At 38.6% G+C, this 12,281-nt stretch overlaps 4 protein-coding genes across 7 annotated transcripts; 3 read left to right on the forward strand and 1 right to left on the reverse strand.

The window, feature by feature from the left end:
* Window positions 1-1,766: 1,766 nt before the first annotated feature.
* Window positions 1,767-4,646, forward strand: LOC108847963 (serine/arginine-rich splicing factor RS2Z33-like). The gene is made up of 7 exons (XM_018621350.2): window positions 1,767-1,904; window positions 2,092-2,206; window positions 3,286-3,325; window positions 3,457-3,552; window positions 3,648-3,838; window positions 3,927-4,031; window positions 4,130-4,646. The coding sequence occupies exons 2-7, from the start codon at window positions 2,100-2,102 to the stop codon at window positions 4,467-4,469; spliced, it is 879 nt and encodes a 292-aa protein (XP_018476852.2). The 5' UTR covers window positions 1,767-1,904; window positions 2,092-2,099; the 3' UTR covers window positions 4,470-4,646.
* Window positions 4,647-5,826: 1,180 nt separating this feature from the next.
* LOC108846348 (uncharacterized) lies at window positions 5,827-7,290 on the forward strand. The gene is made up of 4 exons (XM_018619582.2): window positions 5,827-5,900; window positions 6,026-6,126; window positions 6,212-6,362; window positions 6,566-7,290. The coding sequence occupies exons 2-4, from the start codon at window positions 6,089-6,091 to the stop codon at window positions 6,962-6,964; spliced, it is 588 nt and encodes a 195-aa protein (XP_018475084.1). The 5' UTR covers window positions 5,827-5,900; window positions 6,026-6,088; the 3' UTR covers window positions 6,965-7,290.
* A 554-nt stretch (window positions 7,291-7,844) lies between these two features.
* On the forward strand, window positions 7,845-9,208 carry LOC130506197 (40S ribosomal protein S5-1-like). The gene is made up of 5 exons (XM_057000831.1): window positions 7,845-7,958; window positions 8,031-8,125; window positions 8,336-8,607; window positions 8,681-8,884; window positions 8,977-9,208. The coding sequence occupies exons 2-5, from the start codon at window positions 8,033-8,035 to the stop codon at window positions 9,029-9,031; spliced, it is 624 nt and encodes a 207-aa protein (XP_056856811.1). The 5' UTR covers window positions 7,845-7,958; window positions 8,031-8,032; the 3' UTR covers window positions 9,032-9,208.
* A 95-nt stretch (window positions 9,209-9,303) lies between these two features.
* LOC108846173 (WRKY transcription factor 44) lies at window positions 9,304-11,337 on the reverse strand. Of its 4 annotated transcripts, none has more exons than XM_057000829.1 (5): window positions 11,071-11,337; window positions 10,741-10,964; window positions 10,546-10,662; window positions 9,833-10,467; window positions 9,304-9,751 (listed from the first exon to the last, which is right to left on the reverse strand). In XM_057000829.1, the coding sequence occupies exons 2-5, from the start codon at window positions 10,939-10,941 to the stop codon at window positions 9,439-9,441; spliced, it is 1,266 nt and encodes a 421-aa protein (XP_056856809.1). In that variant the 5' UTR covers window positions 10,942-10,964; window positions 11,071-11,337; the 3' UTR covers window positions 9,304-9,438. The 4 variants fall into 4 exon arrangements, with proteins under 4 accessions (XP_056856809.1, XP_056856810.1, XP_056856807.1 ...); XM_057000830.1 differs by having other exon boundaries at window positions 9,304-9,748; window positions 11,071-11,336; XM_057000827.1 differs by having other exon boundaries at window positions 9,833-10,473; window positions 11,071-11,336.
* Between the last annotated feature and the right edge of the window lie 944 nt (window positions 11,338-12,281).

Here is a 12,281-nt window from a genome sequence, read left to right on the forward strand (position 1 = left end):
TACACCACCGGAGCATCACCATCGAAAGCCTCGTTCTTTGGAGTTTAGCAACCGACAAGCCTCCACAATAACTCATCACCGTTCCCCAACGCACTTGTCTCTTAATGGTGGAACCGCCTCTCTTCCGGCGGGCTTTTCACAGAGAGCTTCATCGGACTAACCGAGAGCTCATCCCACCCATCAAATGCCACCGAGACCCGAAACCTCTGCTACACTTCTCTTGTCGGCGTCGTCATCACCGGAGATCATCATCGTCTACCAAGATCTCCTCCGAGATGACCAGATCCAAATCCTGCCGACAAGAACCACAACCTCATCTTTCACTGAAGCCATCCTAGTAACCAAACCCCCGCAAGACTATGGGTTCCAAGCCGACAAGGTAGAGCTATGAGGTCCTCTACCCTTCGGAGCCAAAACCGACGAAGGCGGAGCAAAAAAAACCTCCCATTCCCGGACACTAGAACCGGCGGCTGTGAAGCTGAGGGAGCCTACACCTCCCGGAGAAAAGCCGTTGTCGACAGATATGCGGTAGCCTCTGTCTCCTGGAAAAACCTTGAGCATGCAAACCCATCTTCTCACGCTCACGCCGTGAATCTCTACCCGAACGCGTCTTTCCTCCAAGCGAGGAACCACCTCAGGATGATGGCTCCACTCCATAGCTCAAACAAGGCGTTCAGTGAGAAACGATAGAGAAGAAACAGCGGACGACAACTATGATGGAAAGAAAGAGGTTCCGGCGATGGCACGGACACTCACGCGCCGGCCAATCGCCGAAACCAAACTCAGATCGCCTTTTCTCTCTTTTTCTCTCTCTTTGGCTTATGGTTGTTCCTGAAATCTACCTCTTGCCATTGAAAAAATACAAACCCTCATTTATATATGTCTATCCGGATACCTTTAAATAGTCATAACTTCGGACCAGTTAAATCGCCTATAATTGAAAACTTTTTACTATAATCATACGAGGAAATATATTGATATGCATGTTATATAATTGATATGTATTTTATATGTTTTCTTCTATATATAACCAGTGTAAAGTATGTGAAGGAACACAAACTTAACTACCACTCTCCAAACCTAAACAAGATGTCCATGTCAACACTAGATGCTCTACTAGAGCCATATGTCGTCCAACCTCTCGCTTAAGTATTCTCTCTTTTGGATCTAAGTCTTTACATGTGTTTTTTCTTGGTTGATTATATCTTAAAAACTTCATAGTAAGTGGAGTTGGACCATCTGTAGACTGTATATATTAGAATTTCTTTAGTCTAGTATTGATGTGGGACTTAAATTGATTATTTATTTACCAGAGTAAGTTTTCTTAACTAACATTACTTGACATTATCACAACCTTTGGTTATATACTTTCATTTCGTAACCACAAAGTTACGTATGTATAATCATTGCATAGATTTTTGTTCGGTTAGAAACATTTGGTTTCTAGAGATTACAACATGTTTAAGCAGGAAAGACTCGAACTACATAACCAATTGCAATGAGGGCCAGTGTGCAACAAGAGATCACAGATACAAATCGTACATCTGCCTGAAGTGAAAGCTATACCACGGTTATAAGATCTCCATGAGCCAGAAAGACATCATATGGCTTTCCTTTTCAAACATATCTGTCCTTATAGGCCCAACACCTAAACTGTTGGGCTTGTTACAATTCGAGGCCCAACAGATTGCAATAACCGCGTGGGAAAAATGACAACATCGGGTTTCACCGATTCTTACCTCTCTGCCGTCGGTTTAAGAGGACCACAAAAAATCATTACCGTTGAATCTAGTCGGTTCAATATTATAAAAAGGCCCTCTTAACTCTTTGCCACCAATACGCTCTTCTTCCCCCTTTCGGTTTCGAAATTAGGGTTTCGCTCAGCGCTCTCCTTCAATCCCCAGGTATTAACAAATCTATTTGAATCTGATTATTTGGATTGAGATTTAGCATTCCTCGAGCTCAGATTTGTTTTCTTTTTCTTCAATTGGTTTGCTAAGTCGTGTCTCTTGTCTCTCAAAGAAACTCAAATCTGGTTGTTTGGATTGAAAGTTAGTGTTTTGAATTGGTTTTGTTTTTTTTTTTTTGTAGTCAGGAAGATGCCTCGCTATGATGATCGTTACGGGAACACTCGTCTTTATGTCGGACACTTGTCATCCAGAACTCGTACCAGAGACCTTGAACGCCTTTTCAACAGATACGGAAGGTAACTCTTTCTCTCTCTTATCTATTGAAAAGTGAAATACTTTTGATTTCTATGTGTTGTTGGGGGGGGGGGTTGAATAATGGTCTGAATGTGCTGTTTCTTCTTCTTGTCTTAATGAATTTATGAGAAGTTTGTTTGTTTCTGTGTAAGAAGTACATGTACAGAAACGTGGGGGCATAGTTCTAGTAATATGCTGTATATTTTGATATTCGTATCTTTTTAAGGAAAATTTATGGATATAAGTACAGTGTATGCTTTTAACACTTAACTTTTATTAATTTCTGAGAAGTTTGTTTGTTATTGTGCGAGGGACTTATGCAAACAATTTGCACTAGGTATCAGTGGCATAGTTCTTGTAATATACTGTATAATTTGATATCTGTATTTTTTGAGAAAAAACTTAGAGAAGTTGTTAGAAATACAGCAACTCAAGTACCAGTTTTCAAAAATACCACCAATGAAAAACATATACTGACATTTGAGTTTAGGCTTTATTGATTATTGTTTAGGGTTTAGTATTAAGAGGTTAGGGTTGGGTTCCTAAATGTTCTTTAAATATTTGCAAAAATTAGTTTAGTGTTATAAATTTAGGGTATTAGTGAAAATAGTCATTCATTAATGAAAGTGGTATCAAACTTATGATAGAATTGAAATTTCCCCAAAAACTTATGATATAATGTATGCTTTTAACTTCTGAGAAGTTTGTTTGTTATTCTGCGAGAAGCATATACAGAAACTTAACAGTAATTATCGAGAGGCATAGTTCTAGTTATAGATATTTTTTTTTATTTCCATCTTTGAGGGAAAAAATGGATCTAGGGTATAGTGTATGCTTTTTAACTTGAATGATCTTATTGAAGGTCTCTGGGATTTTGCCTAAACCTGGAGGTGTTTGATGAATGGTGTTTGATGAATGGGTGGTTTTGGTGGAAATTCTCGCCAGGCGTATAGAGGGCGCCTCGGCGGCTCTGTTTGTAGTGTTTTTTTTTTTGAAGTGTTTTGATGGAACATGGAGACTCAGTCTCGAAATGGTGTTTTAATGATGGCCTTACCTTTTATGCCAACAATTTCTTACACAGAGTGCGAGATGTGGATATGAAGCGGGACTATGCTTTTGTTGTAAGTACAAAATCTCTTTTATTAAAAGTTTCCGTTGTGCCAAGTTGTTTTTGTTGTTATGAACTATATGCATGATGTGGTCAAACACACACTATGCATGTTGCTTTTTTTATTTCCCTCTGAAAAAACAGGAGTTTAGTGATCCCCGTGATGCTGATGACGCGAGACATTACTTGGATGGAAGAGACTTCGATGGAAGTCGCATCACTGTGGAGTTTTCAAGAGGGGTGAGTATTATTTTGGTTTTGGATTTCTATTCAAGGCTCTTATCCTGTTTGTCAAATTCAAATGGATATATATCATATGTTTGTATGATTGATAGGCACCTCGTGGCTCTCGGGATTATGACAGCAGAGGCCCCCCGCCTCCTGGAGCTGGTCGCTGCTTTAACTGTGGTGTCGACGGTCATTGGGCTCGAGACTGCACTGCAGGGGACTGGAAGAACAAGTGTTACCGCTGCGGGGAGAGAGGACACATTGAGAGAAACTGCAAGAACAGTCCCAAGAAGCTCAGGTATTCAATAGAATGTAATCTTTTTGTGTGAATATTGTAGATGATTCCAGTTTCTTATAACCTTTTTTTTTTCTTGGTTGTACAATAGGCGAAGTGGAAGCTACTCCAGGTCCCCTGTAAGATCCCGTTCTCCTCCTCGTCGTGGAAGAAGCCCAAGCCGTAGCAGGAGTCTTAGCCGAAGCCGAAGCTACAGGTTAGTATTTTAGATGTTTACATGGTTAGAACATAAGAACATGATCTCTATGCTCTAAGCTACAGGTTAGTTATTTATTTTTATTTTTTAATGGTCAGCCGATCAAGATCCCCAGTGAAAAGAAGAGAGAGAAGTGTCGAGGAGAGATCTCGCAGTCCAAAGAGAATGGAGGACTCTCTATCGCCAAGAGGCAGAGACCGCAGTCCGATTATGGATGATGAAGGTAGCCCAAGGATCATAGACGGGAGCCCTCCACCATCTCCAAAGCTTGAAAAGCAAGCAGGATCAGACCATGATGGTGGTGTTAGCCCTCAAAACAATGGTGATGGCAGCAACACTGTGGGACGCGGCGCTGACAGCCCGAGAGAGGACAGAAGCCCCGTTGATGATGATTACGAGGCCAACCGTGCTTCCCCTAGAGGAAGCGAGTCTCCTTGACTTTGATGGCTCATGGCCTCAAGTCACAGGCACTCTAGCATGTTGTACTATTAATATCAGACGGCTCCAGATAATACTTTCTCTTTTCATGTGTGTTTGCTTTGGATCTTCTTATGTTCATGTTGTCAGGATTTCTTTCTTTTACTCAATTGAGATGATGGTTAAACTTGCAAGACATTAATGGGTTGGCTTTTCATTTTCAGACAATTTTTTGTTGGAAGTATGGATAATTAAAAACTTGAAAGTTGAGAAGACGTGAGTTTGTAACTGTTAGGCATCAGTGATGAAAGCTACATGATGCTACTAACCGTGTCTGGTACCAAACGTATTGGTTAAAACGTTCAAAGCAAAAAATGGATACAAATAAACCAAAAAAATCTTGGTCTTAATTGGAACTTACAAAACTACATTTTCTTCATGTTTGAATTCCACATATGAAAGATTGACAATCTCGAGCATTCTATTGTCGCTACCATCTTCAGCTTTAAACATCACCTCCTATGCATTTACTTGCCTTCAAGTTAATTGTTTTTTTTGGTGGGGGTGGAGCTGCTAGTTATTTATTTAATGATCTTCATTTCCATGAATTGTACTTTCCCTTTGTTTATTTATTGCTGTTGTGATTGAACATAACGTTGAATAAATGATGAAATCAGAAACCAAAAGCTAATAACTTGAGAGTTATTAAGTGATCTTGATTGAAGTGGTAGGGTTCCTAATGAGGACAAGAATATACATATTAGTTTCAGATCTATGGAGGGTCACAAGATTCACCCCCTCTCCTTAATTGATTCATGACGGCACCGTCCGAAACTTATACTCTTGTTTTTGATACATCAACAATGGTGAAAGTAGGCCGCATAACACAACCTGGAACCATAACATATAAATACTTGCACATAAATGCATACAACCATAAAACTTTCACTTAAAAAGAAAGTTATTTTTGGAGTGTGTGTATTTTTGACAAAGAGATTTGTGACACTTGGTAAAGCTAGAAGCGTATAGCAGTTATGTTTTTTTTTTACCTTTGGAATTAACGTCAAAGAACATTATAGATTTATATCTATCACCAATCTGTGGGATTCCTCTGGTTCACATGATATTTGTCGTCTCGTATAATGTTTTTAAAAAAACGTTGCAGTGAAAACTTAATTTATAGTTTTCTTTAATTTATAGTTTTCTTGAAAAGGGTTCTTGAAGTGTGAGAGGTTTTACAAACTCACGGGAGAATTGCAGATTTCTGTCTCTGCCAAAATATCCAAAGGTAACAAAAGTCCAAACCTGCATTGTCGTTTTGCTTACAAACAATACTATTCTACTGTCCCTACATCACAGAATATGTTTTTTCTTTCAGAAAGAACTTCAGAGTTTTAGGTTTGTTTCTCTTCTCTCTCAAGTCAGTGGATTTGGATCTGTAAGAGTGTTGTGGTAAGTTTATGTTTAAGATATGATGTTGATAATGTTCTTTGTTGAATGAACAATAAATGTAAATCATAATGTCATGATGTAACAACACATTGGTCTTATTATTTTTATTTCACCCTTTTTTGCAGTTAGTTGTGGAGTCAGCTTTTACCACTTTGGTTCTGGTTGTTGAATATATAGAAAAAAACAGTATGATAATTGATACCTTCAATTACAACACAAGATGCAGGTGGGTTTCTCTCTCTCTCTCTCTCTCTAAATGTATTTGTATATGAAGTTTTATATGATTTTATCATTTAAGAAATTATATACAGAGGGCTATTGAGGACAAGCTCTTCAAGTAAGAAGATGGAGGAAGAAGAGAAGGAAGGTCTAAGAACTGTGGAGTGTCTAAGAGGAAGACTACTGGCAGAGAGGCAAGTTTCAAGGTCTACTAAAGAAGAAGCAGAGCTCATTACCATAAAGGTAATTTCACATATTATCATCATTCTTGTTTGAGAAAAGCTTGTTTTTTTCAAGATCTGGGTCTGATCAAGAACCAATAAAGAGTCATTCTTGTTGCTTAAGAGCCAAGAGAGACTCACTTACTCTGTTCTCTTTCATCTAGGGTTTGGTAAAATGCTGAATTTTTAGTTTCAAAGATAACCTTTAATATCTCTTGAAAACAGTTGGAAGAGTTGGAGAAACATCTGAAAGAAGAAATCAGATTAAGGGAAAAAGCAGAGAAGAGATTAAAGTATCTGATTAAAAAGCTTGAATCCATAAAAGGATCACGCAGTTCTGAGGGATCAGAGCAGTTGAGTTCATCTGAAGTGTCATGTTTGTCATCTGTTTCAACTTCAGCATCCAGGGAAGAAGAAGAAGAAAAAGAAACTCATGAAAGTGGATTTACGGAGGAAGATAAAATTGATCAAGCAACTGAAAATGCTGCTTCCATGGAGAAAGAGTCAAGTTCAAAGCTCAAAGATGTTTCTTCTGATGAAGCAAGTGCTGTTGCTTCAACCTCAAGTCACGAAGGAGAATCACAGGCTGGTATTGAATTTTTAAACTGGTCAGATACAGTTTAAGCGTTCAAGAATCAAGGAATATCCACTTTTCATCCCCTTAAATAACCTTTGATTCATCAGAACAGTTTCTCTCAGGGTTGTTCCTGAAGCTACAGCTACTAATAATACTATGCAGTATAATATTTTTGTTGCAGATCATGATAAAGGGATTAATTAGGGTTTAGGACACATTTGAGTTGGACAGTATTAAATTCAAAGTGTTAGTAGAGATGGCCAGGACAACACGACATACGTCTGTGTCTTTCTTCTTGTGTTACTCTTTATTTTGTTATCAAAGAATGAAAGTGACGTTTCTTGGAAACTAGTCATGTGACCGCATAAAGGAAGCACTACACTATTCCCTGCAATTGCAATTTCAGGGATGGGCATGTGTTCTTCTTTTTTCCATTTCGGATCTTAACTCAGATTGAAATATGAACTAAAAAGATATGAACTAGTCTTAATCATGTTCACATGTTGGTTTTGATGCATTAGTATATCTAATGTTCTTCTGATTTTATGAATATTTCGCATTTTAAATGTGTTTAGTGTTTACGTACATGTCCTTACTGTAATTTGCAAACTCCAGATCCTAGGATTGTCGGTAAGTATCATAGATAGCAATAGAGATTAGGTGACGTAAACCAATTTGCATGTCCATGATCATTGGTTAGTCCCGATATAACTAACAAACTACGACTTATTAGTATAGTTAAGACGTCCATTTCGTGAATTCAAAGAGATATTGAATACAAGAATGAAAGATCATCATCATCATAAACTAATGAATGCACTTTCTAGAACTTAAAGCTCATGCCTGGCTCACGTTGTGGACTCGGCCCAGTGGAATTTACCCAAATGGGCCAATAATTCGAACACTTTTGGGCCCAACAAAGTCACATCTTAGTAATTTAGGGTTTCGATTATTCATTTGAGAACACTACCACCTTCTTCAATCAGCGGCTAAACAAAAACCTTACTTCTCTTCTCCAAACGACATTTACAGAGATTTGAGGTATTATTCTTTTCTTTCATCTTCCTCTGCTTTAGTGTTCCCTCCTAATCATCTGTTGATCTTCCCTCCCAGCCATGGCCGCCGCCGTAGAAATCGACGCTGAGATTCAGCAGCAGCTTACCAACGAAGTCAAGCTCTTCAACCGTTGGAGCTTCGATGACGTCTCGGTATTCTCCTAACTAAACTAATGTTTTGTTCCTTGTCCGAAAAGTCTTGTCTTTTTTTTGTTCTTGCCAATCCTTCTTAGGTCCTGAGACACTCTCTGTTTTGTTTGGTTTATATATTTAGATCTTTATGTTTACTTACAAAGGCTATGTTCTGCTTAGTCTTGCAAATGATTAGGCTAAAGTTTTTGGTTTTTTGATTCGTGTATGTAGGTCACAGACATTAGTCTTGTTGACTACATTGGTGTCCAGCCTGCGAAACACGCAACCTTTGTTCCCCACACTGCTGGAAGATACTCTGTGAAGAGGTTCAGGAAGGCTCAGTGCCCTATTGTTGAGAGGCTCACTAACTCTCTCATGATGCACGGCAGGAACAACGGTAAGAAGTTGATGGCTGTGAGGATCATCAAGCACGCCATGGAGATTATCCACCTCTTGACTGACGCCAACCCCATCCAAGTCATCATTGACGCCATCGTTAACAGGTAAGCGTATTTTCTTGCGTGTTGCTAACAATGAACAGTTTTCTCATGATGTTTGTTTTATTGGGTGAGGCAGTGGTCCGCGTGAAGATGCTACCAGGATTGGATCTGCTGGTGTGGTTAGGAGGCAGGCTGTTGATATCTCTCCTCTCAGACGTGTGAACCAAGCCATCTTCTTGCTCACCACTGGTGCGCGTGAAGCTGCCTTCAGAAACATCAAGACAATCGCTGAGTGTCTTGCTGATGAGCTCATCAATGCTGCTAAGGGATCTTCCAACAGGTAATACTCCTTACATTTGTCTGTCTCCTAAATAGCTTTGCAATTATGTTTGTTAGTAGCTAATACTAATAGCATCTTTTCTGTCTTTGCAGCTATGCTATCAAGAAGAAAGATGAGATTGAGAGAGTTGCCAAGGCCAACCGTTAAGGGATCTTCTTTTTTCCTGAGTTTGCATTGTATCTCAGACCTTTTGTTGTGCTGCTTTCCTTAGCTTTTGGATATGTTTCAGACGATGCTTGTCTTATCTTTAATGAAGTTTTGACGCTTTAAACCACTTTTGATCTTTGATCAAATGGTTTCATAATTAAGAATATTTCATCTATATATCTCTAATCTCAAAGTTGATTACTAATCACACCCAACATACTTAACAAATAAATCTACAAGAAAATGATTATGTATTAATCTATGTTTGACACTGAAAATGAAACACTCTTTTTATTTGCTTTTTTTTTCCTTTTGATTTCTTGTCATTACAACTTTTATGTAAAATAAAATAAAATTAACAATGGAAACAAGAAAATGAATAATGAACTTTGAAGCAGGAGGAGGCATCAAATGGCTTGATTAGAATGTTGTGTGGAGGTAAAGGGAAGAGCGGGCGAAGTTGGAGGTCTTAAGTGCAAATGGTGGTTGTGTTTACCTTCATAGGTTGTAATGAAGGCTCTTGGATCATCACTCGCCCTCTCAACATGTTTCCTTGCTCTGCAGTTTGCACTCGTGCATCTGTAATAACTTCTTGGATGCGCATTGCCTCCAACGACCTTTTGACCGTACTTCCTCCACCTGAATCCATCTTCAAGACTGTCTGATTCCCCAGAGCTTTGTGATACTCCTGTTTGACTCGCTTGCTTCTCGTTCTTTCTGCTCTTATCAACAAACTCATTTGTATCAAGTAAATGAAGAAACTGGTGTCTGAAATCAATCTAAAGCTTTTGATGATCTTACCTTCTCTTGCTTCTGCTAGGATCATCAAGCTCTCCTTCATCACACTGGCTACTACTTCTACAACCAGAATCTGAAGTCCCACCACTTGAGTTAGCCGGTCTTGGAACAGCAAACTCAAACGGTGTTATAACACAACCTTCATTCATCCTCTCTGTTATGCTTTTAGATGAGTCACTGCTTTGAGTACTCCAAAGAGGATGGTAATAGACACTGTTAGGGTCTTGTCCTATTGATCCTTCCGAAGCCAGCTCTCTTTGTGGTTTCTGAAGCCCTGAAGAGGATGATGATGAAGCTCGCCGCGGAAGAGGACAAGACGGTTTGGAGTGATTATGCTCACCTTGATACACAATCTCCGAAGCCTGACCACCCATTGATCTCTCTACTTTCTTCTTGACTGGACATTTAGGGTGTGTGCATTTGTAGTAACTCCTTGGACAGTCACTTCCTTTGACTTGCTTCTGTCCGTACTTCCTCCAGTTGTATCCGTCAACGGAAGATCTGTCTCCACTCGATGTCTCTGATTCGTTGAAGGATGGAACCCTAGGGACTAGGTTAGGACCTGACCTACCTTGGCTACCACTCTTCCCATAGGAGGAGATTGCTTCGCTTTGTCTCCAAACCTGTTGACGGCTTCCCTGAAGCTAACAAAGAAAGAGAGTCAAAACGAGTTTCAAGAAAAATCTTGATCTTGTAACCTTAAGAAAGAAACTTACCATATTAGCCAATGCAGAGACAGTTGCTTGGGAGACAAGCTTTGCTTTAGGTTTATAAACTACATAGCTTTTGCTGTCTGAATCATCACAAGACTTTCCTTTGTCCTTTCCGTCAACCTAATGCAATGCGGGAGGTTCAGAAAGAAGCATAACAATGGCAAGAAAGAGACAAGTGTAGGTAGTTAGATGAATCACCGGTGGATATGAGACCGAAGCTACCGCTGGCTGTTTGAACCTCAGAGTCTTTGGTCTTATAGCAGCAACGTCTACAGCCTCATGGGGAGATACGGTAACTGAATCAGTTAAAAGATCAGTGAATGTCCTGATGCTAGAGCATGAAGGCCTTGAAGCTTTTGGTTTTGCTATTACCACTCTTTCACTCTCTTTCACCTCCATTTGAATCTTAAGTAATCAAGATTCTTCAACAAAGAAACAAAAGATTGTGTTTGGACGGTGAGAAACAGCAAAACCTAGATCTTGATCTATATAGTAATACTCAAAGAAGAGGACAAAAGTAATACTCACGGTGAGAAAGATCATGCGAGATCTGTACTTCTGAAAACGACTTGAAGAAAGAAAACCCTTGTCAGGAGTTAGGAAGATGATTCGGGCTTTCTGGTTGTGGCTCGTTGATGTATACGTTCGTACCAGTTCGGTTCGTTGAGGACGCGCCGACACTAACACGTGTCAAGGTGGGGTACGTTAGATGGATCAAGGTTCGTACTTCAGATGAGCTAAATCTATAGTGATGAAGAAGGTGGTGAAAAGGAGAGAGAGAAGGAGACAGATAGTTTCGTTGAACGTTAGTTGAGTTTATAAAGCCCTTTGAAAGTTGGTTGGGAAATGCGGCCAAAGGAACGACGACGCTTTGTTGTTTTGTTGAAGCACCAGCGACCAAAGGGACTTTTGGTTGTTGAGACACACGCACGAGCTTGTTCTGTTCGAAGTTAAACACGTGAACTGAGCCATACCACCTTATTATTAGTACAATAACCTGAGCTCAATCGTATCGAACCTAAACCGGTTTATTTCTTTGTTCTTATCCCAATTTCCATATTATATAATTAAACGTGGATTATTATAGGGAACCGAAACTAAAAATATTGTTAATGCACTAATCTAAGAGAATAAAATATCTCAATAAAATGAGTTTTCAACGGAAGCATTTAACAATTGTTAGATTGAAGTTTCAACAACTATTAGTGTTGACATTATCAACAGTCTAACAACACAGTTTGTTAGGTTAGATAAGAGTTATTAAAAAAGTTGGTTAAGCTTTATCAATGTTACATAAATACACTTGCACAAAGTTATCGCGTTTCATTAAGAATTCTGTTTTCTGTGGAAATCCTATTGGTAGTGGTTGTTAAAGGTCTATTAATACTTCCAAAATGTGGAAGTCATATTTAACATAAATCTTTTATTTAATGCAATGGAACTATTGGACGTGTGTGATAAAATTGATATAATAATTCTGTAACTAAAAAAATACTATTTCCCATATTTTATAACTTGTTTCTTATACCCTAAACATTATTTGATAAGTGTTTGTCATGTGTCATCACTTTGATTTTGAAAAAATAAATTATGGTCTCACATACATGACTTAAAGCTAATTGTTACTCTAACATTTATATTTAGTGTTGGTTTATATTTTTAATAAGTTTTTGTTAAAATAGTAATAACTCATAGATCTTTATTAATATAGTAACAAACAATATAATAGTAAAAATAGA

This window comes from Raphanus sativus, unplaced genomic scaffold (genome assembly GCF_000801105.2).
Source record: "Raphanus sativus cultivar WK10039 unplaced genomic scaffold, ASM80110v3 Scaffold2975, whole genome shotgun sequence".
In the NCBI taxonomy this organism is placed as follows: Eukaryota; Viridiplantae; Streptophyta; class Magnoliopsida; order Brassicales; family Brassicaceae; genus Raphanus; species Raphanus sativus.

Excerpts from the sequence above, each read along its gene's own strand:
- LOC108847963 (XM_018621350.2), top strand. The coding sequence starts at position 2,100 with ATGCCTCGCTATGATGATCGTTACGGGAACACTCGTCTTTATGTCGGA. Across the intron at positions 3,326-3,456 it reads AGCGGGACTATGCTTTTGTT|GAGTTTAGTGATCCCCGTGA; the intron begins GTAAGTACAAAA and ends CTGAAAAAACAG. Across the intron at positions 3,839-3,926 it reads AACAGTCCCAAGAAGCTCAG|GCGAAGTGGAAGCTACTCCA; the intron begins GTATTCAATAGA and ends GTTGTACAATAG.
- LOC108846348 (XM_018619582.2), top strand. The coding sequence starts at position 6,089 with ATGATAATTGATACCTTCAATTACAACACAAGATGCAG. Across the intron at positions 6,127-6,211 it reads AATTACAACACAAGATGCAG|AGGGCTATTGAGGACAAGCT; the intron begins GTGGGTTTCTCT and ends AATTATATACAG. Across the intron at positions 6,363-6,565 it reads CAGAGCTCATTACCATAAAG|TTGGAAGAGTTGGAGAAACA; the intron begins GTAATTTCACAT and ends TCTTGAAAACAG.
- LOC130506197 (XM_057000831.1), top strand. The coding sequence starts at position 8,033 with ATGGCCGCCGCCGTAGAAATCGACGCTGAGATTCAGCAGCAGCTTACC. Across the intron at positions 8,126-8,335 it reads GGAGCTTCGATGACGTCTCG|GTCACAGACATTAGTCTTGT; the intron begins GTATTCTCCTAA and ends TCGTGTATGTAG. Across the intron at positions 8,885-8,976 it reads GCTAAGGGATCTTCCAACAG|CTATGCTATCAAGAAGAAAG; the intron begins GTAATACTCCTT and ends CTGTCTTTGCAG.
- LOC108846173 (XM_057000827.1), bottom strand. The coding sequence starts at position 10,941 with ATGGAGGTGAAAGAGAGTGAAAGAGTGGTAATAGCAAAACCAAAAGCT. Across the intron at positions 10,663-10,740 it reads CTTCGGTCTCATATCCACCG|GTTGACGGAAAGGACAAAGG; the intron begins GTGATTCATCTA and ends GCATTGCATTAG. Across the intron at positions 10,474-10,545 it reads TCTCTGCATTGGCTAATATG|CTTCAGGGAAGCCGTCAACA; the intron begins GTAAGTTTCTTT and ends TTTCTTTGTTAG.